The sequence below is a fragment of the Physella acuta genome, unplaced genomic scaffold, assembly GCF_028476545.2.
Source record: "Physella acuta isolate Inbredline_101_S28 unplaced genomic scaffold, ASM2847654v3 ptg000690l, whole genome shotgun sequence".
NCBI classification, from domain to species: domain Eukaryota; kingdom Metazoa; phylum Mollusca; class Gastropoda; family Physidae; genus Physella; species Physella acuta.
The window spans coordinates 40,035-64,447 of record NW_026732209.1 but is presented as its reverse complement, the minus strand read 5'-3'; the positions used below and the strand labels follow the sequence as shown (position 1 = coordinate 64,447).

At 34.9% G+C, this 24,413-nt stretch overlaps 1 protein-coding gene across 3 annotated transcripts; it reads left to right on the top strand.

The window, feature by feature from the left end:
- The first annotated feature begins 4,138 nt into the window (after nucleotides 1–4,138).
- LOC131949343 (uncharacterized) lies at nucleotides 4,139–24,014 on the top strand. 3 transcript variants are annotated; one of them, XM_059311189.1, is made up of 12 exons: nucleotides 4,139–4,264; nucleotides 8,142–8,298; nucleotides 10,826–10,974; nucleotides 11,721–11,852; nucleotides 12,578–12,683; nucleotides 12,890–12,954; nucleotides 15,151–15,422; nucleotides 16,366–16,497; nucleotides 21,066–21,151; nucleotides 22,009–22,156; nucleotides 23,453–23,579; nucleotides 23,703–24,014. In XM_059311189.1, the coding sequence occupies exons 4-12, from the start codon at nucleotides 11,797–11,799 to the stop codon at nucleotides 23,869–23,871; spliced, it is 1,161 nt and encodes a 386-aa protein (XP_059167172.1). In that variant the 5' UTR covers nucleotides 4,139–4,264; nucleotides 8,142–8,298; nucleotides 10,826–10,974; nucleotides 11,721–11,796; the 3' UTR covers nucleotides 23,872–24,014. The 3 variants fall into 3 exon arrangements, with proteins under 3 accessions (XP_059167172.1, XP_059167173.1, XP_059167175.1); XM_059311190.1 differs by having other exon boundaries at nucleotides 4,157–4,178; XM_059311192.1 differs by lacking the exon at nucleotides 4,139–4,264 and adding an exon at nucleotides 7,855–7,873.
- The last annotated feature ends 399 nt before the right edge of the window (nucleotides 24,015–24,413 follow it).

The following is a 24,413-nucleotide window of genomic DNA, read 5'->3' as shown; positions in this document are numbered from 1 at the left end:
CCCACAATCATCCTCGGAACTTGCTTAATTAACATATTTGCTTTGGAACTAGTCCTCGATATTGCTTCGTTGAGGAGGAGATACGACTTAAAGCTGCGGGGGTGTGCGGACCGCAGCGGGTGACACCATTTTTGGGGGTGACACCAAGACAAAAAAATTGCAAGATTTATAGAATAAATGTTGTTTTTTTTTTTGCCAGTTCAATGAATGGTTAATTAGAGCTAAAAAGTATTTTAATACATAATTACGATCCCGACAGTGGGGGGGGGGGGGGGGTGACACCATGACACGGACATGCAAACTATAGAGAAAACAATGCTACACCCAGCTGTATTTATAGATAAACATCATTAGTATTAAAGCTTTTACCGGGGGAGGGGTGACACCAATTGCAAAATTTAATTTACAGATAAAATTAAGAGGGGGGGGGGGCGGTGACACCAATAGGTGTCGCACCGGGTTTCACTCGACATAGCGACGCCACTGACCAGATGTACTTTTTATAGATTTCGAAAAGGCATTAGATAGTGATAGCGCAGACAAGCAGTAGTATGGAAACTTAGAAGCAATATAGCTCCAAGGTGCATTTATTTAACGTATCCAACCAACTATTTATTATCGGTCGACGCCCATTGGTGCATTAGGCATCAACGCCATTCCGTCTTTTCTTTAGTTATATAACCTCTGCCTGTCGGCTTCTATCATTCAACAATTTTTTTATTGATCTTCTCCGTGTTTATTTTGGCTGCCCTGATTTTCTCTTGCACTTCGGTTTCCATCTGACAGCAGACCTAGCTAATATTTCTCTCACATTCTTAACACATAATCAGTGGCGTAGCTAGGATTTTCGGGCCCCCTATGCAAGAAATTCGTCAGCCAAACATAAGCAGCGAAGAAATCGATTGCTACTTACGAGGGAGGAGTTTTAAATAATGTACATTTTAATAATTTTATATTTGATACGTCCTTAAATGTGTATCTATATACTGTACTGAATTATTATGTCCTACGTAAAGTAAAATACATTGCGTCATGACACCAAATCGACGGTCTCCATGTACAAAGTTATAGATAGTCGCTAAGAAGCTCTTGGTAGTAAACTGCAACGCCTTACTACCGGGGCGCCGCCCTCCGAAATAAAATAGAAATTTAATGGCAGAAACTTATCAGAAGTTTCTTCCAGAAAAATGTATGTAAAAAACCATGTAGTATTCTCAGCGACTTCCCAAAGTTTCTTGCAATCGGATGAATTGTATATTAATAATCAGTGTTTCTTCCAGACTTTTTTCTCCGGGGGGGGGGCACTTGAAATTTTCGGGGGGGGGGGCGGTAGACTTTCTTCGGGGGGGGGGGGGGCGGACACTGTTAAAAGTATATATTTTCTATATAAATTATATAAATTTCATTTCGTTCGGGGGGCGGAAATTTTTTTAAGCCCCCCCCCCCCCCCCCGAAGAGATGCCTGGAAGAAACTCTGTTTATAATGCATATAGGACAAACACACATCTCATAGTGTTAGTAGCGCCATATTGATTTAAGATAAATTAGATCAGCAAACAAAATGTCATTAAGGTTAAAACTGGCATAAATGTTATACTTCGCTTGTTTTAAAAACACTGTCCATTGTTGTTATAAAAAAAAATGGTTCAATTGAAATCATGGATGTTTAGTAGGATGGAATTTTGGGGAGGACAGACAGAAGGGAGATGCTGGTGGGGGTGGGATTGTGAGATTTCCAGTCAGTTAATTAAGGTTTTCAGCAACACATGTAATTTGTAAATTTAAGGGTGCCGGATGTGACGGAGGGGACGGACGGACGGGACACTTGTTTCAGTATATATTTGTTTTCTGTATAAATTCTATTCCGTTCGGGGGCGGTAGACGTAGAGGCTAATTCGTTTAATGCCTCGCCAAACAGTGGGATCACGCCTACAGTGTTATTAATACAGGTAGGACCTGTTTGACGCCACCCTCCCTTATGTCATGCTTACTACTCTAGCTTTACGGTAGCTACGCCACTGCACATAATCCAACCATCTCCATGTTGCCAACTACAATACCTCCACACAAAATGCCCAATGATACACAATGGCAAATAATCAGAAAACTTTAAAGTAAACCCGAAGTAAAACAATGGTGTTTGCTCTCACCATTGATATTTTTACTTGTAGCTGACTGAATTATGAAACGAATTACAGGAAATCAACGAACTAGAATCCGACAGGCACTGACATTACAACGTGAAGATTTGGATTTCAATGATGATCTCTGCTTTCTCTGACATGGTCAAAGAGGACTGCAGAGCAAATGTGCTTCTTAAGGAAGCAGTAAAAACCAGCAAGAAAGAAATTATTTTAATTTGCTTAATTAACTCAAGCCCATGAAGAATTTAAATGAAATATACCTTTTATAAGTAATCTATATATTTTAAAAGCAATTTACGTCTGTGTGTCTATAAGGCATTACATATACCTTTTATCCGATCGCCATGAAACTTTGGGAACTTGTTGAAAATACTCCTGGGGTGGTTTCTACAAAAAAAGTATTTGAACTTCGCAGAAGTGGTATCCCGTTAGGGTGCGATTTTTCTCTATATCTATTTATATAAAAAGCAATGTATGTGTTTGTCTGTCTGTTTCTTTGTTTGTTTGTCTTTTATGCATTACTCAGAGGCGTATAGGCCTACAGGTTTTCGGATTTATAGGGGGAGCGGCGAGTCGAGAAAAAGGCGATATGTATATATATATATATATATATATATATATATATATATATATATATATATATATATATATATATATATATATATATATAAGCTGTATATCATTGCTTCGCTAAAGTGTAAACACGCAAAAAAGTACTCTGAAGAAAACAAAAGAACAAAACACAATGTAAGGGCGACAATACAGAACAATTTATCACATAAAACAAAACAAAAACACCAAATATACACACAATACAACAAAAAAATAAAGTAAACGCAACACAATCTCTTTTGCAAACCTTATTTAAAAAAAAACATCTAACATAATAAAACATTTATAAGACAAGCAAATTAAAGTAGGGGAAATAATCAGTCAATATAGATAGATAAAGGCCTACACGTTTAATTGTAACATAATTTAATAAGGAAAGTTTGTAAAAGAGGAGTTGATATAACTTGTAAAAATGTGTGACTTAATTATATAGAACAATTCCGTTTATAGTCTACAGTTAAAAGACAATTTTAAAACTTTTGTTACTGGTTTTGTATTTCAGATATTTACATCTTTAACTAGCTACTGCTTTTGTGTTCTTCGAAAATTATTTTTTAACATAATGATAATGTATGGGTTTGATCACTTTATTGCTCACGCACATCTTTACTGGTAATTTTTAAAAAAACGTTATTCATACAGTTTGACCGGTTTCAAAAGCTATGATTCTGACTGTAAAATAAACAACTATAGTTGGAGGCATTTATACTCTTATCCACGGTGTTTTTATATTGTTTTAACTTAATTTACACGAGATATTAAAGTTTATGTTCGTTAAGTTCATATGTTCGTATAGTCTTGACTCATACTAACGTACTTGAAGATGTGTGAAAATATTTATCTTTCTGTACATTTATTCAGCTTCCGCCCCCCCCCCCCCCCCCCCCCCCGCCTACCACGTTTATTTGCATTGAGTTTTTAACACCATCCATCTAAAAATGTGTGCATCTGCATACTAATTAAGATGCCTTTGGAAAATATTCTAGATCAGTTGACAGACAAGCAGAGTTTCTTCCAGGTATATACTTTGTATAGAAAATATATACTTTTAACAGTGTCCACCCCCTTCCCCCCGAAAATTTCAAGTGCCCCCCCCCCCTCCCCTCCCCCGGAGAAAAAAGTCTGGAAGAAACACTGCAGACAAGGGACCCGCAGTTTCCTTTCCTGCTAGTATTGACATAACAAAGATAAGCAAAATCGTAACTTAGGAATTATAATTTCATTTTTATAATATGGGTATTCATTATAATATATTTAAAGCATGTTATTTAAATTTTAAAAATATGTTTTTTTTAAAGATCTGGATCTATATAATAAAAAATAAAAATAATTGGTCGGTCACTGAGTTATGTCCCATATGATGATATGTCACATGACTCAGTTTCCAAGACACTGACTTCGTTTATATAGACTAGGTTAAAGGTCACAATAAATTATTATTTTGTATTAAAAAGTAAAAAGTAATGTTGAATAACTGAAGCATATGCAATTAACACATATAAATCAAGGTAGAAGTAGAACTAATCTATATTTAGTAGATTAGGCCTAAATAGATAATGACCAGTAGTCTAGTTACTAGTAGCTAGTTACTTACACACACTAAATTACACTTAGATCTAGAATCTAGCTATACTCAGTATATATATTATATTAATATTAGTATAATAGTAAATAAATAGTATAATAATAATTACTATTATACTAATTATTACTGACTTGAGCAGGCATTAGATTAGTGATTAGAGCATGATTATGCCTAATCATTATAATTAATTACTAATTAATTCCCCCCCCCCCCCCCCCCCCATGCCTACTTATACTATACGGGTCTATACCAAATGAAATTACTATACTATACGACCTATAACTATATATAATATATATAATTTATACTTACTTATACTTAATTACTTTTGCTTATATTAAAATAGTAGCACTATGTGACTATATTAAAGTATATTAGGCCTATATTATACGAGCCAACCCACGGTGTATCATACGCCACTATTTAGTTGTTTTATTTTCTACTTTTCAGTAATTCATAATTTGTAAATTCGACAGTACCAATGCTGCCACTGAATATATTTGCTTTGAAACACTATTAGTAGCTCGTTAAGGACGATAACCCCCCTCCTTTCCCCAACCCCTACCCCCCCCTCTCTTAGTTACCTCCCCTAAGTTTAAAATCGTTTCAAACTAAATTATCTGCCCCTAATAGCCATCACTAAACTCGGCTCTACGATTGTAAACATTTAGCGAGAACCACAGCTCAACAGACCGTGTAGGGGTGGGGGTGATAGGGAGCGCGCTTACAGCTTGATGTTTTCTAGGGTCTCCAAGAAGAGAATTATATATATAGATAATCACTAGAATCTATGTATTTTTTATATAGTAACGTTTATTATACTAACTTATTATAGGCCCTACTATATAGTATTATATATGAATTATATTTAAATACCACTTAGATACTTGGCAGTATTTCTATAAGTACTAGTAGTAGTACTAGTTACTAGATCTAGATGCAGTCACCAGACTAGTTACTGCAGTGGACGTAGTGGGGGACCAAGTATTTAACTATTTTGGTATTTTAATTGTTGAGGTAAAAGTATGTATATATATCTAATCCTAATCAAAGATCATAATATTGAATTAAAATTGATAGTGGCCCTTTAAAAGCTGGGAAAATTAGAAAATTGTAACTTTTGGCTCTTCTGTCTCTTCTGTCTCAAAAGGTTGCTAGTACCATAGTAGTTGTATTAAGTATTCATATTTGTATCATTAACCCTTTCCCCCGGCAACATATTTGGTACCCTGTCCCCGGCAACTGGGTGGATTACACCCAAATACTTTCTTATAGTAAATTCTTTTCTTTGTTCATTGTGGGGTGGGTAACAATACTGACACAGTTAAGGTATTCAGGGCATTGTGGCCATGGGGAACACTAGACAGGTTATTGTCAATAGGAGAGCTGTAATATGAAACTACAGGTTGATGGGATTCTCAAGCAAGAGTTAACCTGTGGGTGGACACATGTAGTGATTTATACCCTTTGCTGAAGCTCTGACTTGCAGTTACAGACAGAACTGTAGTTTTGAGTTACAATAGGTTAATGAAATGCAGGTGTAAGATTGCCTGTGGGAGGACATATAAGGTGATTTGTACTCTTTTCGGGGAGCTCTGGAATGTAGATAGAGACAGTCAAGCATTTTAGAGTAACTTGACATTAACCTCATTAGGAGTACAAATGAGGACAAAAAGGCAAAATAACTTTGTAATGCTGCTTGAAAGTTGATACTGGGTAATGAATTGATCAAACTGGGAGTGGGGTGGGTGTTCTACAGGTTGTGACCCTGAGAGTAAGGTTTATAAATAGTCACAAACGTTATTGAGAACACAACAGAAACAAGTCTTGAATGCTTTTGTCTAAACTCAAGGCTAATGATAAAGGAATATATTTGCTAGTTTTGGTATAGCAGGTGAAAATTACCAACAAGTTTTGAGTCTGAACTATCAGTATCAGAGGTAGAAGATGAAGAATTGCAGCCATCAGTATCAGAGGTAGAAGATAATCCTGGTTCAGTTTCAAGCAGCTCTGATGAAGAGGACTACCCAATATACTGCATTTCAACTATCAATAATGTATCAACAGTTGGCACTCATAATGAAATGAAACTGATGGTGCAAATTGAAGAAAAAGAAATATTTTCAGGAAAGACAAAGTAACAGTACACTAGACCACTGCCTGAAGTGCTAATCCCAGGAAAAAATATAAATAGCCTGACTCATAATATTTCTTCTGTACATGAATACAACAATAATACAACCAAGATTTGACTGCATTAGCAGGGATGGAGAGAAAGCAAGAAGAGACACTGGCACTCTGCAGAATAACAATTTAGTTGTATGTCAATTCAGTTCTAATTATTGAAGTTTTTGAAGGCAGAATTTTCTATGAAGAGATTCAGCAACCTTCTGGGTCATATTCACTTTCACAACAATTACAATAACAGTCCATCAGGCTCATGGTATATTTGCTTCCATTATGGTAGATATTCCATACAAATTTAGCAGGGTGTTATGTTTCTAGAGAGATCATTACTAATTGGGCAACTGGTTGATTTTAGAGGTGGGAGTAGATTTATCCAATACATACCAAGCAATTCTGATAAGTATGGAATTAAAATATTTAGGGCATGTGACTCATGTAACACCACTAAAAGGGTGCCCATATTTTGTCAAAGAAAACTAAAGTTCCCTGACAGCAAAAGGAAATTTCCAGTTATTTTAATTTTATCTAACAACTGTGCTCTCTGAGGTGCAAATTATTAAAACGTTCTACTGTTCTATTATTTTATTACTAAAGTTGATTACTTCAATCCTGTTTGATATTTTTGTTACTCAAATACCTTCAGATTGTTAATTTATAGTTAAACTTTGAAAATTTAACACAATGACTTAACCCCCAATGAGTAAAAACAAATATTTAGAGGCTAGTTTATAAGTTATAAATATTTTTTCCATTCAAAATTGTGTACGGGTGTGTAACACCCAGTTGCCAGGGACCGTATAAAAAGATTTCAAAACCTCATAAAAAATATTTTTACGCATATTTTGTAAATTTACAACCTCCAATGTGTTCATCCCAACCACCTTATAGATGGGAATGAGGCCCAGAAAAATTTATAAAACGAGACTCGAGATTTGAGCAAAAATATAGCGACTTCGGGTCGATTACACCCAGTCGCCGGGGAAAGGGTTAAAATCATTATAAATAGCAGACTTTTTTCTCGGGGGGGGGGGGGGGGAGGGGGGGGGCACTTGGAATTTTTTTGGGGGGGTGGGAGGTGGGGCGGACACTGTAAAAAGTATATATTTTCTATATAATTTCCATTTAGTTTGAGGGAGGGGTAGACTTTTTTCGAGGGGGGGGGGGCAGAGACGCCTGGAAGAAACTCTGAGGACCAGCTAGAAAATATGATGGTGACAGTGGGGCTATAAGTCACAGGAGCAACTTGCCACAAGTATCCTACACAGCCTAACTCTTATTTGTTTAAAATTTGAATCTATTGCTATGATACTTAATAAATCTACTTACCTGAAGTGAAGCTATATGGGTAAAATGAAGCTACTCACTGATTTTGTTTATCACTCACTTGAAAGCAACACTCTTTTCTTCAATTACTTTTCAACAAAAAATTTCTGAAAGGAAACCTTTCAAAAATAGTTTTGGGGTTAGTTGACACATTTTGTGTAATTATTTCTCTAGCAAAAACTGACTTTCTTTATGCTACTTTTTTCCTGTTTTTTCCCCACTACCTGCTTTTTATATTGATTGACACGTGTAATATTCATAGTGGCTATGTAACATTTTTATTACTAAAGGTTTCCACAAGGTTTGCTCTCAATATTCGTACTTCAATGTGTGATTTTATTTGTCAACACCCCTCTTGTTGGGCTTATCAAAAGTTCCCTGGGAGAAATAAAAACCTTTGTGAAGATAATATAAAAGATGGAGAAGATGCAGTCCATTATCAGTCAGGTAAATATTATATTTGTCAATATTCTCTCCTCTCTTTCTTTCACTCTATATTATTATCTAGAGCAGGGGTCTCCAAACTACGGCCCGCGAGCCGGATGCGGCCCACAAGGTCCTTTCATCCGGCCCGCACCGATCGTTTTGTCCATGGAATAAATGTTTGTTATAAATATAATAAAAGAGCTGGCTTTCCTACATAGAATATATGGCACTGAAGAGCTGGCTTTCCTACATAGAATATATGGCACTGTTACCGGAGAGGATATCTAACCATAGATAGTTCAGAGATCTGTTGAAAGATACAAACACAGAATCGCAAGATGTACCATATTTCACAGCAGTAAGATCGCTAACTTGCGATAAAGTTCTGAGCAGAGTATTTAAATTAAGAAAGGAAATAGGTTACTTCCTGGAAAGTAAAGGCAAGCCATAGCCATTAATGTCTGATAAAGAGTGTGTATAGAAATTGGCCTCTGCTGCAGACATAACTAGTCATTTTAATTTTCTGAACCTAAAACTACAAGAGAGGGAAATCTAGTTTCTGATCTATACACCCACTTAAGGCCTTCAGATCCAAACTTGTCATGTTTTTGGAACAAGTACAGGCCAACAACTTGACACACTCTCAGTTGTGCAAGGTCTTATTACGGCTGACGCAACCACTGAGTTCCCCACGTCATGTAAGCGAGATCATCAAAGACCTCCAGCTGCAGTTTCAGTAGCGGTTTTCTGACTTGGATTCAAAGACAGAAGAAGTAAGACTGTTCCAAAACCCATTTGAAGCAAATGTGGCCAGTTGCAAAGATGAACTGCAGCTGGAGATCATTAGAGGCACGTTCACAGAAGGGCGGGTGGGTTTTTATAAGTTTTTGCACAAGGAAGACTTTCCTAATATTAAAAATTTTAGCATCAAAGTATCTTTTAAATTTTGGATCAACATACCTGTGTGAACAAACATTTTCAAGAACGTGAAGAACAGAAGAACAATTTGAGGAAAACTTGGACCTTGAGTGTGTTGTTGGCCCCGATAGTGTTTCTTTCAGACTTTTTTCTCCCGGAGGGGGGGACACTTGAAATTTGTATATATTTCTATATAAATTATATTTTCTTTGGGGGGGGGGGGGGGCGCCAACATCCACCCCGAAGAGATGCCTTGAAGAAACTCTGGCCCCCGAACTGATATGTGATAGTTAATGCGGCCCTCGGGCTGAAAAGTTTGGAGACCCCTGATCTAGAGTTATCATGAACCAACAGCTTATCCAAAACAATATTGAAAAGCACTGTGCTAGGAGGAAGAAGAAGGGGAAGGCAAAGGCATCACTGAATGGATGACATCAAGGATTGAACAAGGCTTGGCAGATAATTATAAGGTCTATTGTGGTTGCTGCCTGTTAAGAGATGAGGATGATATATAATATTATGTACAAGCCAACCCACGGCGTAGCATATGCTGCCATTTAGTTGTTTTATTTTCTACTTTCAAGTAATTCATAATTTGTGAATTCGCCACTACCAATGTTGCGACTGAAAATATATAGCTTTAAAACACTATTAGTAACTCATGAAGGATGATTATCTTCACCCTCCCTCCCTTAGTGAAAGCAACCATCTGTGACGAAAATGAAAAGATAAAGCAGAACTTGTTACCTCCTCTTAGTTTCAAATAGTTTAAAAACGACATTATCTGCTCCTAATAGCCATCACTAATTTGTGAGGGTGGTAGCCATATGGTCTGTTGTGTATGCCTGTACAGTGAGGAAGGGGTGGGTCAGCGTTCATACATGGTGGTTTGGTTATGGTGGTGTCCCGCTGGTCCCAGGTATTATAGAGAATTATATATATAAGTATATAAGTATGTATGTGTATATGTATATATGTGACATTCTTTTCGGCTATGATTTTAGGCACAGACGACTTTCACAGTGGTTTATCAATTTAAAAGAAGCACACTCTGACTGAATGGGTTCCATTCACTTTATTTGATCTTAATCAGAATCACTTTTCCAAGAATAACCAACAAACACCCAATGTCACAGGTCCATAAACTAGTTTGCTCTATATCTCTCACATTCTACTGACACTGTTCTCTCATCTCTCCCTTCTATTGTTCTCTGCGTTTAATCATTCTCTGATGGTTACACTTGTGGTAGCCTTGTAATTGTACCCAGTTGCCATTTTCTCATCAAACACATTGGATCCTTGTACTGCTAAATCTTGGATTTATGGGCACCACTGTCTAGGCTAATTAACTTTGTTTGTCTTCAAATGATCTCTACATTCTAGCTCCCTCTATGAATCCCTATAGTTGTTTTTTTCTGGTTGTGTTCCAGAGTCCAGAGCTCTCTATATGTTGGCTACCCTGGAATTTAGGGTTATCCCTAGGATCAATGAGTCATGACTTCTCTCTTCAGGAAAATGACTGTCACTTCAAGCTTGCAACATTATATGTATTTGTATGTATATATATGCATATTTATGCATAAATGTGCTTATGTATTACTAAGCAATAGACCTATTCTTTTATTTTCAGAGTTGCCTAAACAAAGTATTTGTAACTTGATAAATGATTATGGTGGTACAGCAATTTCAAATGCTTTAAAAGAGAATACATTAAATAAGAAGGAAGTGTGATCATCAAACACCTTTGCTAACATCATTAGCACTTACAGAAACTAAAAGGTTGGAGTTATCATTTACATATTCTGAATGTAGGCCTGCCTACTTAGATATATTTAAAAATTGTTTTCATTCTTTAATTCCAGTGTTGTTTTAAAATTATCCTTTTTATTTTCAAACATTTTCTTTGTTTTTACAATTAGTTTTTTTTAAAATTGGGAAAAATCAGTTTTTTGGAAGATAAATTTAATTAACAAGATTTAAATAACATGCTCAATTGAAATGAATGAACAAAATTTTTAAGAGTTTTGACCATACTTTTAAGTGTCACTGAATCAATTTCAAGTTGGGTTTTTTTAGTAGCTTCTGTGTATGATTTCCTTTTTAAGGAAATTTCAATAATTTATTTTCATAGAAAACAGAAAATTTAAAGCAACATTAATTTTGGGCCATATTTTAAAATAATTTTTAGAAACCAACCTATGATCTTTTTAGTTCTAGTTCTAGGGTATCAACTAGGTTTGTATTAATTAAGTTTGAAAGTACCCTTAACATTTCTAATTTATAAAACAATACTGCAACTTGTAGAAAACTACATCTCCCATAACTCACAAATAAATATCTTTATTGTGGGAGGAGGTAACTGGTCAATGAATGATGTCTAGGATTGGCTTGCCACCGTGGTAACCATGAATGACAACCAACATCACCTTGGATGAAAATTGAGGATAAGCTCAAAAATTTTTAACAATTTAAATATTTCTTTTATATATTTTTTATTAATAATAAAATTCTTATTTCAAAAACAGGGTAACATCAAAAGAAAAAAGATTTTTGCCATTTAATACACCCACTTCAAATACTGGATTACAGTTGCAAATTGATATGGTCCAGGATATTACTTTTAAACAGTATTTTTGGTTACCAAAAAGCACTATCAGGTAGGCCTATAGTTGAAAGTTTTTATGATTGACCCATCGAACAGTTTTTTCCAAACACGGGCAGAGACAGTTTACCAGAATGATTTAGACTATAAATATACAGATATTATAGTAGTAACATTTTCTCTCCTGATATGCAATAAAATGTGCTATGCTTATTATTATATCATGGGGGTGGGTGTCTTCTTCTTCTTCTTCGTTCTTAATTTTTAGTGTTGGGAGGGATCGAGCCTTATCTGCCAGAGGGTCTGAACTTGAGACTTTTTTTTTTCGAATTTATCAACCATGAGCTTTGCCGACTCGACCATGCTTCCATCACAATTAAGGATTATGTGTCAACAGGTTATGCGCCATTGAGGCCATTGACTCCGATTTCAGCCTGCTTTTCTTTTTGGATTTGCTTCCATAGCCTTTGTCCAACCAAGAACAAACTACAAGGCAGCAGTTGTTTGATTTTGGAGTTGTCTCTCCTAGAAGAGTGGCTGTCATTAGCTAACGAGCCTCATCTGCCCGAGGGTTCGAACTCGAGACTTTTCGGTTTAGCAACCATGAGCTTTACCGACTCGACCACGCCAACCCCTGGGGTGGGTGTGACATCAGTATTATTTGGGTGGGTCATCCATTTATGATGTCCACACAAAAATTATATGCTTTAGATATACAACCCCAACACACTCTCCCAACACTTCACACAAATATTATATTATAACCCCTTTTCATAACAGATTACCTGAGAAAATTGATCAATCAAAGAAATCTGTGTCAGTTAAGGATCTGAATAATAGCATAATACTTTCAGATGCCAATTCAAAAATAGTTCCATTATATCAGGTAAAATGCATTTAAATAAAATCTTAGCATTTTATGGTAGAAATGCTTTATTATTTTATCAAGTTTGTAATTTAGTATTACTGAACATTATAATTTTCTTAACATGAAAATGTAACATTTCTATTTCATACTCATGTTTTTCTTTTGTTTACACCTTACACAATTATACAAAAGAAATAAGTGTACTACATCTTTTACAATTGCAGAAAAAAAGATCCCAAGATAAACCTGTAAAATTGATTAACAAGCCAAATACTTCTGAAACTTCTAGGTAGGCCCTATTAAATATTTAAAGTGTAATATTTTATGAGATTTTATAGTGTTAAGAATATATATATATATATATATATATATATATATATATATATATATATATATATATATATATATATATATATATATATATATATACATATATATATATATATATATATATATATATATACATATATATATATATATACATATATATATATACATATACATATATATATATACATATACATATATATATATACATATACATATATATATATACATATACATATATATATATACATATACATATATATATATACATATACATATATATATATACATATACATATATATATATACATATATATATATACATATACATATATATATACATATACATATATATATATATATACATATATATATATATACATATATATATATATATATATATACATATATATATATATATACATATATATATATATATATACATATATATATATATGTGTGTGTGTGTGTGTATGTAGTCAGACAAAAGGCAGACAAAAACAAAAGGCCGGCACAGACAAAAGGCAGAAACTGGAATGAAATTCTAATTTTATCAGTAGGCTCATTTAGTCTGGTACAGGCATATGATCAGTCTACTTCATTTGATTTCTTTCATTTCTTTGCAAAATATTATGGTATTGCCACCTACCTGTTTATCCTTTGTACACTGCTGTCATCTCCAGTTACATGGACCCAATTGTTCACCTTATTATAAGGAGAGCAACTAGCATTGTCTCTTGACGTTCTGCCTTATTGCATGTGGCCAATGATGCCAACAGCTATTGTCTTGATTCTTCAATGACTGTCTATAGTAACCCATATTTTACTATATTTGTATTTTTGTGTTTGTCTGCCTTATGGTCTTTGGCCTTTTTAGGTGTCTGCCTTTTGTCTGTCAGCCTTTTTATGTCACCCTTTTGTCTATGTTGGCCTTTTGTCCTGTCTGTCTTTTGGATGCCGGCCTTTTGTCCTACAACCATATGTATGTACATAATCTTTCTGCCAAAGACACATGGGACAAATAAAATAGAGTTCATCTGTTTTAATAATCTCTGCATATGCAAGGATAGTGTGGTCAGCACTAAGCCCAGGCGCCTTAGTTTTCCCTAACTTGAGTCTTTATTGTGGGAGGTGGTAACTGGCTGCGTAGATCATAGCTAGAAATGAATGATGATACACCTGATACACCTGAACATTGAACCCTGCTGAAACAGCCTGAGCTCATCACAAACAAGTGGATAAACAAATGACTGAAACCACACATTCACAGAATACTGGACACATTCATAAAGGTGCATTAACATAACATTATTGATTAATTGGTGGTCAACTTATTGATAAAAGGAAAATAGTATTAATAAACAGAGTTCATTGGAACTTTGTCACCTGCATCATAGCTGGGTGGACTCAAGGATGTTATACAGATTCAAGACCAGGATCCAAACTCGAGGTATGCTCCATGAAAAACTTGAGTGTATTTTAATCACCCTCTGCTCTTGGGAGCCAAAGAATACACTTCATCAGGGCACTCTTTAAAATGAATGTAGGCACCACCCTGGGCGCTCCAGGCCACTAGACTGCTGGGTCAAACATTTTTTAACATCTGGGCTAAGTATTTTGAGGTATTAAAAGGTTTGTAAGCACTTTGAAATTGCACAAAATAAAAACATTTATTTGTAACCATTGTATGATTCAGCTTAATTCAGTTGTGGCAAGGGGTCATCCATAAATGACGTCACGCTTTTTTGGACGATTTTCCCCCCCCCCCCCCCTCCGTCACATGTCACAAAAAGCCAGCTCCTCCCCCCCCCCCCTAAAATGATGTTACACCCCAGCCTACAATGCCCCTCAAAATTGCTGTTGAATTTTTCTTAAAACATGGATATTTTTCCAAAATCTTGTTAGAACTGTCAACATTGAGTATTTTGATCAATTCCTATTACAATTTATTTAAGCCGTTTTCTAAAATGCGGAATAACGGCTAAAACTTGTTTTCTAACATTGCTTTTTTATAATGCAAAAGTGTGACATCACACTATCTAACCCCCCCCCCCCCTCATCACACACCATCACAAAATTACGGACCCCTCCTCCCCCCCCCCCCTATGAGTGTGATGTCATTTATGGATGACCCCCAACTCAAAAGATTTTTTTTAAGGTATTTGGAAATCAAAAGTAAATACCAAACAGAGGAAGCTAAATGTGACCATAAAAAAGTGAACACACTACAGCTGGCTTTTGAAAATCTATCAAACCAACCAAGAGAAAAAAGTTATTCTTTCAAATCAGAAGTTACACAAGTAGGCTTACCTAATCAAGATACTACAGAAATAGAGCACAGGGTCACAGAAAGTCCTGAATATAAAAAGGATATGTATCATGAACCTAACATTGATGCTGAGAGACGCAATTCCCTAACTAGAATGGAAGGTTAGTGTATTAAAAAATCAACAGTAATATTTTAGTATAGATGCATTAATAAAACACAGCAGGTCTATTAGTAAATTTTAAATATAAATTTTTGTCAATTTTGGAAGTTGATGAACCTGTATGAGACCCCTACACAATTCATCAACGTTATCCAACAGCTATGTAAGGACTCAAATGGCCAGAATATCTACAACAACAAGTTGGCTAACCCTATTTCATTGAAAACCAGTAAGGCAAGGCTGCATGCTTTTGCCAATTTTCTTTTTGATCATCATTGACTGGATCATGAGATGAACAATACAGACCAAAAAGCTGGAATTCAGTGGACCCTCACTAAACAGCTGGAGGACTTAGATCTAGTAGATGACATCAGCCTCCCATCACATTGGCAAGATTATGCCGGTCCATGCTAAGCAAACTCAGTGAACAGGTACTTAAGACAGGCATGAAGATTAACTGGAAAAAAACAGTGTTTAATGAGAACTAACAATAAACAATAAAGATATAAGAAATGACTATTTTGGAGGTGGATCGCTTCACATATCTAGGTGTAGTAAGAAAGGATAAGGGAGCAGATGAGGACATTGAAAGCCACATCAGCAAGGCCTGGTGAGAGTTCAACACCCTCTGCACAACATGGATGTCGAGAGCACTGTCTACACATTCCAGAATATGACTGTTTAACTGCATTTTGAAATCTGTTCACTTGTATGGTCTGAGACATAAAGAGTAATACAAACTAATAACAACAAACTGCAGACTTTCATTAGGGGATGACTCTGCTGCATATTGATCATCCAATACCATACTGTGTAGAAAAACTGGACAAGACCCTATTGGCATACTATAATTCATGTAATTGATAAACAATGGCACATTTTACAGCATATACAAACAAAAATTATCTTGAAATTAATATTTTCCTCCGTTTTTTTTTCAACAGACCATCAAAAGCCAGAGATTCAATCTTCTTGCAAACTCCCTGCCATCTCACTTGGCCTTCCAGAACTACCTAGTGGTTTGAAAACAACCAAACCATTTGTGTATAAAAATACACATTTTGACTTTACCCTAGGTTGGTGGATGTTTTTACATAAATATTTTCAGGTTAAAGCTCAATGATATATATATATATATATATATATATATATATATATATATATATATATATATATATATATCTATATATATAAAGCAAAGTGGTCAGGTGCCCGATAGGGCACTTCCCGGCGCCGCAGGCGCGTCAAATTTGGCACGAAGGTGCCTTATGGCGATAGAACACGAGGGCCGGTGACGGTTCGGCAAAAAGTCTACGGAGAGGGGGTCAAAACTGACCTCGACTGACCGGCGCCTTATATGGGCTATATAACAAAAAAAAATTCCTCCGACGACCCCCCTTGAAATTTTGTGAGGTAGTAGGAGAACACCTTGGGGTGTCACAAAAAACTCGGCATATCTGGGAAAACTTCGTAAAGGGGTCAAAACTGACCAGTTGTATTTCCCTATATAATCTTTGTATTTTATGGGAAAAACAGAGGGTCATTTCAACGCAGACTTTAGGGTACTTAAGCTCAGTATATCTGGCTAATTTTTTGCATGCTCCTAGGTCAATGGCTTGACCTTTAGGGAAAACTGTCGGTTACACTCAAAGCCCTCGACGAGGGTTAATAAGTGACCGCGAGTGAAATTCTCTTTATATGAGCTCTATTACGAAAAAAAAATTCCTCCGACGACCCCCCTTGAAATTTTGTAAGGTGGTAGGAGAACACCTTGGGGTGTCACAAAAAACTCGGCATATCTGGGAAAACTTCGTAAAGGGGTCAAAACTGACCAGTTGTATTTCCCTATATAATCTTTGTATTTTATGGGAAAAACAGAGGGTCATTTCAACGCAGACTTTAGGATACTTAAGCTCAGTATATCTGGCTAATTTTTTGCATGCTCCTAGGTCAATGGCTTGACCTTTAGGGAAAACTGTCGGTTACACTCAAAGCCCTCGACGAGGGCTAAAAAGTGACCGCGAGTGAAATTCTCTTTATATGAGCTCTATTACGAAAAAAAAATTCCTCCGACGACCCCCCTTGAAATTTTGTGAGGTGGTAGAAGAACGCCTTGGGGTGTCACAAAAAACTCGCCATGTCCGGGAAAATTCGGTAAATGGGTCAAAACTGACCAGTTGTATTTCCCTATATAATCTTTGTATTTTACGGGAAAAACAGGGTAATTTCAACACAATTTTTAGGTTACTTAACCTCTGTACATCATGTTAATGTTTTGCATACACTTTTATTGATGACTAGGCCGTATGGAAAAACTGTTGGTCAGACTCAAAGCCCTCGACCAGGGCTAAACGATGACCGCGAGTGACATTCTCCTTATTTGAGATATATATAAATAAACTGACGAACGATCCCCTTAATATTATTTGAGGTCGTAGACCGACCCTGGAGGGTAACAAAAAAAAACGTTATTCCCGTCGGGAAAAGCCATTGTAGTCGTTAAATATGTTCATATATTGTATTTTCTAATATAAGCATAGCAACTGTTTGTTTTAAAAAAAAGTAAACAAGGACATTTTCAAGGGAGGTAACCTTTTTAAATAATTTTTTTTCAAATAATTGTATATAATTTTAAGCAGAAACAGAAAATGACAAAGTATAGCATTTGTTTTAGTAAAAATTTAAGTTGTTAATTCAGCTAAGTATCATAATTAAATAAAAAAATTAATTTTAAAAGTCAACGTAATGTAAATTATGAGATATACTGTTCATGGAACCTCTGTAGTTCTAATTCCATTTTAGTTATAAATTGCCTACTTCAGTTACTTTCTCTGAAAACAAATCGTAAACAACATACAACAACATCTTCTCTAAAATTAGCATTACTGTTTAAAATGTAAGCACTCCACACCTCATCCATCAATAAATAATTAGTATTCAAATTATCTAATGTTTTTGAAAACCTAAGCGAAGCTAGGCAGTATGCCTAGTATATATATATGTTAACAACAAAGAGATTAAGTTTTATAGTGGGCCAGAAACAGGTGGGGGCTGGGTATCATGGAGGGAAGAAAATTTGAGGGGGGAAGCAGTAGTATTAATGTGTCTGATCACTTCCCTGATGGACCATGAGGGACATAAATTACATAACATACCACCCCAGATTGGCTGAGATCTAAGAACGGTTCCATGACAAATTATCTCAGACAAAATATCTCACGGACGAATGATCTCAGGACATATGATCTCACAGACAAAAGATACCAGGACAAAATATATCAAGACAAACGATATCATGGACAAATTATCTCAGACAAAATATCTCGGTCAAAATATCTCACAGAAAAATGTTAATAGTGTATTGGATGATTTTAGTTGATCTGAACATTTTTTTATTGATTGTCATATGGTTTTGTTTACTATATTTAATATTGTTTATAGGCCTATATAATAATTGTAAGAAATGTTTGCTACATAAATTGGTCATATTGCACTCAACATTTTAAAATTAAGATTACTAATATAGTATGCGAAGATTAAAGAAATGTTTTGATAGACAGAGTAGTTGGGCTTGACAAACTTGAGACAATCCTACCATGTCAGGTGGACAAAACTAGATCAAAGGGAATGAAAAAAGACACACCTTTGCATCAAGACAGCGACATGCCTTAAGGGAAAAGACATCTGCCCTCCATGACAATACAACTAGCATCTTAAGTCAATAGTTATGCATGGGTCATACCTTAGTGATCAGGTGACAACTGCTTACTTAAACAACAGCAGTCACCGCTGTGCTTAGTTTGTCGTAGTGTGCATGCAAACAAAGCAGTATTAGTGGTGATTACTTAGCAACGGCCTCTTTTTTTTTAACTCACAGAAAGGGTATAGGACCTTAGTTTCTGGTGAATTTATGTTTATAAAACCCATAAGCAGAGCAGCAGGCAAAGAGATTTGGAAATGTGAAATTAGAACATGTTGAGCAAGAGTTCACACAATACATGATTGTAAAGTTTTGGAGAATTGTAATCATAACGATGTACCTGCAAGCAAAAAAACGTGTTATGTTTGTGTTGAAGATGCAATAAAAACAATAGTTGTATGTTACAACCTGAAGACTCATTCAAATTTTTGAAAAATATTTCGTGTGTTTTGAACATTAATGTTGTATAGATAACATTACTTTATTTGTATTATACATTATCATTAATTATACCTTTCAGTTTAAAGGAGTAAGTTTGTTTTAATTTTTACTTTTTCAAATCAAATGCTATTACAAAGATTAAGTTTAATAAATCTTTTGATGCTTTTTTATGTTTAACAAATTCATTTTATTTACAATTATTATGCGTAAAAAAGTAAACAAAACCATACTGACAGTCACTTAAAAAAAAAGTTCAAATCAACTAAAATCATCGTACATACTATTAAAATTTTGCTGTGAGATCTTTTGTCTGAGATCATTTGTACTGAGATCATTTGTCCATGATATATTTTAAATTTGTCCTGATGTATTTTGTTCTGGTATCTTATGTCCGTGAGATCATTTGTTCTTGAGATCATTAGTCCTGAGATTTTTTGTCTGTGAGATATTTTGTCTGAGATAATTTGTCCTGAGATAATTTATCCTGTCACCCTAAGAACATGTATCCCTATTACTTATAAAGAGATTAGAAGTTTTATGGTTGGTTATAAAGAGGTGGAGGCAAAGTCGGTTGTATTGCCCTTAAGGGGTAATAAGTATGTGTACCATTTTAAAAATTATCTGGCTAACATCAGATGTCTGAATTTTTGCTTTTTAGAAGGTTAGAATTGTATTTCTAACACAATTAATAGATTTTGTGTTAACTATTCCTATACCAGTGTATATTCAGTGGTTTAATGAATGATAAACTTGCACCAATGGCAACAAAAGCCACACAACAATATCTGTATTAACTAGAACATGCAAGCTAGTGGACAAAATTGATGTATTCATGTAGATTTAGTTATTATCTAACACATAAAACCATTATGATTTTGATCAGTCAAGTTTTACTCTGATATGATAAAAACTTTATAGCAAGGTAAAACCCGGACAAAAGTCGGCCATTTTGTTTTTGCATCAACAATCAGTGTGGAAAAAAAATTCACCATAATAATCTTATTCCAGCCAAGTTATAAAAATGGTGTTAAAATGTACAGCAACCAATGCTTTAATACAGGAACAAAGAATGGTCTTGAAATACTCATTTGGCTTATTACAAAGTGAAGTTTCCCAAGTTGTGTCTATATGGGAAAAAAATTCACAAAATGGTTTTATGGAGGTGAGCAATTTTAGGGAAAGAGCAGCAGGATTAATTCCTGTCTGGTCTTCTCCCTGCTGGACCAAGTTGGTCATAAATTAATTACATAAAATGAATCCTCTGCTTCTCTGTTATAAAAAAAACAACAGTAGTGGTTGTTACCTCAGAAGTAGATTAGTAGTTTTGTGGGGGTGGGGTGCTGATCGGGTCCTAATTCCACACAGCTCTTAGTGCCCTGCTTTTATATATATATATATATATATATATATATATATATATATATATATATATATATATATATATATATATATATATATATGAGTCCTGCAGATTTTTACATTTATTAATATGTACAATTTTAGGTCCTGTTTTTAGCCCTCCTTCCACTGTAAGAAGTGTAATTACAGATGTGATCAATACAACAGATAAACAGAGCAAAATACCTAATGTAAGAATTCATTTTTAAGCTTTTATTTTGGGCAGGTGAGCTGACATTCATGACTTTTAATTACGTATTTAGACAAGGCAAGGACAGATTATAGATCTACTTTTACAGAGTGATTTCATCTTTATATACCAATATTAGTGACATTGTGTTGATTTTAGTCTCAATAATGAAGTGCTTATAATGAATAAATTAAGTTGGCTAGTAATTTTTTTATACCTAAGTGTCCTAAAGTATCTTATATTACAGTAGGGCCTATCTAAATACTAAAAAGTAGAAAAATAAAAAAAAACGAGCGTATCATACGCAGCTATTTAGGTGTTTTATTTTCTACTTTTCAGTATTTCATAATTTGTGACAGTACCAATGCTGCCAATGAAAATATTTGCTTTAAAACACTATCAGTAGCTAGTTAAGGATGATAACCCCTTCCTTTCCCCCCAACCCCTACCTCCCCCCCCCCGTGAAAGCAACCTCCTCTTAGCTACCTCCCCTAAGTTTAAAATCGTTTCAAACTAAATTATCTGCCCGTAATAGCCGTCACTAAACCCGGCTCTACGATTGTAAACATTTAGCATGAACCACAGCTCACCAGACCATGTGGGGGTGGGTGTGATAGCAATATGCCTAGAGAGGAAGAGAAGGGGCTGCTAGGAGGCGCGCTTACAGCTTGGTGTTTTATATTGTCTCCAAGAAGAGAATTATATATATAGATAACAAAGCTTTAAAAATCTACTATTTTAGATGCTGTTTAATTTTTTGTTTTTATTTGAAAATCTTAAACTTACATTATAAAAAAAAAATATACCAATTTTAGAAAATGTACCAATTTAAAAAATTTTACTTTTCAATTTACATAGAAGAATGAGAGTCCATCAATTAAATTGACAGTGGATATACCTGTTGCATTATCTACATTTGAGAATAGAGCAGAGAAACTTCAATTTACTAGACATTTAAAAGAAGCCAAAGAAAAGCAACAGCTCACTACAAACTTTGAAAAACAAGGTAAAATTTAGAGCAACAGTTTAATAGTATAACAATTTATCAAGTAATAGTACACACATTGTACAAGTGAGGTATGCACATGTTGTGCATCATTCTATCCATGCTGTTTGCCTAAATTCTTATCACCCGGTCACCCCTCATCATACAAATAGCTTTAAGAAACCTAAACTTTCTATGATATTAAGGGTTATCAATTAGTCAAGTCCATGTTTTACAGAATTCTAAAATGGACGACCCCTTTTACATTTTTAAACCTAAATAGATAATTATTATACTTTTCCTTACTTAAAAATTATGCCTAAACTTTGGATTCTCAAATTATATTTATGTTATATAAACATAGCTGAGCAAAGGACTGCAACAGCATATATCCACTGCATTAAGTTCTTTAAGGCCCTGTAAATCCCCATAGCTTTGCTTTTATTGTAAATCCTCCATGATTTTCCACTTAACCTATGGGTTCCACTCTAGTACCTGCTTGGCAATATTTTCGTCCATTCTTTTCAGTCCATCCATACTTTGTGGTTTTGCTGTCTTTGTCAATGGGATTCTGTGACATGTGTTCATAGGCGATTCTTTCTGGTCTTCTTATTTGGAGGATATTTCAAAGGCATTGGCTTGTAGCTTGTTGGCGACTCTCCAGGCCCCATGAATAGACAGCCTTAGAGTTTTGGATTCTCACCTCACTCCTGACTTAGGGAGTTAACTAAACATATGGCCTTGTTTATAACATGTTCCCATTTCTTTGTTTACTATGTGCTTCTTTGATTTTTGCATAATTTCTCATGGTTTATCTGATGCGGTGGTCTTGATTGCTATAGATTCTGACAACTTGTTTTACTTTTATTGAGCTCTACTTTAGAAGCTTTCTCAGAAAGTTTTAGCGCGTTGCTTGTGACATGCAAAATCAAGATATTCAAGCTTTTTATCGAATCTCAATAGCTTCCTGCCTAAATATCATCGATGAAAGCATGTGTCTCTACTTCACTCCTGTCTTCACTGTAAAATCATTTGTTAGTTTTCCCTTGCCAATTACCTGACATGGTTCATTCCTCATACTGTTTCAGCATTATGGTTATAAATTTTGTGGTTTAATGGCTCAATAGCTTCCAGATTGGTAGCACATTTACCTTATTACCAGCAAAGATTTCTAATAAGTCCTAGAGAACAGTTTATTTTTTTAAATTATTTGACTTTTTAAAAATTTATCTACTGCTAAAGTTTTGATGTGTGTACATGAGTTATTGTAGGACCATAATCTGTAAATTGACAACAATAAATTGTCTTTCTATATAGAAAATGATGTTTGTTCTGAAAAAAGTCGATCAATGGAGTCCTTCAATTCACTAGATCAGTGGCCAATAATAAATGAATATGAATATGATTCATCAACTTCTCAAATAAAGCTAGGTCAAAATTTAAGGTATGGAATATAAAGTAAACTTTCATTATTATCTCAATCTTAAATTGAATAAAAAAGAATACATATAAATCACTGATTATTAAAAATATATAATTCTTTCCCTAAAATTTTTTTAACCATCAGATATAGCAGTAAAGGAATCAAATTAAGACAGAGTGAAGACTTTGGTACTGATGTAAATCAAAACCCTGATTTGATAAGTAAAGATGAGAAAATGAAAGTGGAGTCTCCAGCACCTCCTCCTCCATCACCAGAATCTAAAGTGCAGAGAGATATATCAGCTGGAGATTAAAAAGAATTTCTACAATGAAAACCCAGAGCTATAAATAACAGATCGTATTTCATTTTATGTCCAAGATTTATTTTCTTAATTTAAGAATTTGTTTATGTAGCACTACCAGCTCAGAGGAAGATTAAAATTATGAAGTGTAATAACCATTATAGTTGTTCTAACCAGAGGTGTGTGTGTGTGTGAGGGGGGGGGGGGTGCAAATCGCACCAGTGACACCATTAAGTTGGGTTGACATCAAGGGAAAAAATAGCAAAATATATACAGAAAATGATAATTCCACTTACTTATATGATCTTCTTCTACTTCGTTCTTAATTTTTACTGTTGGAATGGATCCCCCTCCAACACAATTGGATACATGTCGACTGGTTATTCGCCATTGAGGCCATCGACTCCAATTTCAGCCTACTTTTCTTTTTGGATTTGCTTCCATAGCCTTTGTCCAACCAAGAACAAACTACAAGGCAGCAGTTGTTTGATTTTGGAGTTGTCTCTCCTAGAGAGTGGCTGTCCCCAGCTAACGAGCCTTATCTGCCCGAGGGT

What these genes read in the sequence shown, in the direction of transcription:
- LOC131949343 (XM_059311189.1), top strand. Translation starts at nt 11,797, where the DNA reads ATGGTCCAGGATATTACTTTTAAACAGTATTTTTGGTTACCAAAAAGC. An exon ending in ACATTTTGACTTTACCCTAG is followed by an intron (nt 16,498 to 21,065) that starts GTTGGTGGATGT and finishes GTACAATTTTAG; the next exon opens with GTCCTGTTTTTAGCCCTCCT. An exon ending in AACAGAGCAAAATACCTAAT is followed by an intron (nt 21,152 to 22,008) that starts GTAAGAATTCAT and finishes CAATTTACATAG; the next exon opens with AAGAATGAGAGTCCATCAAT.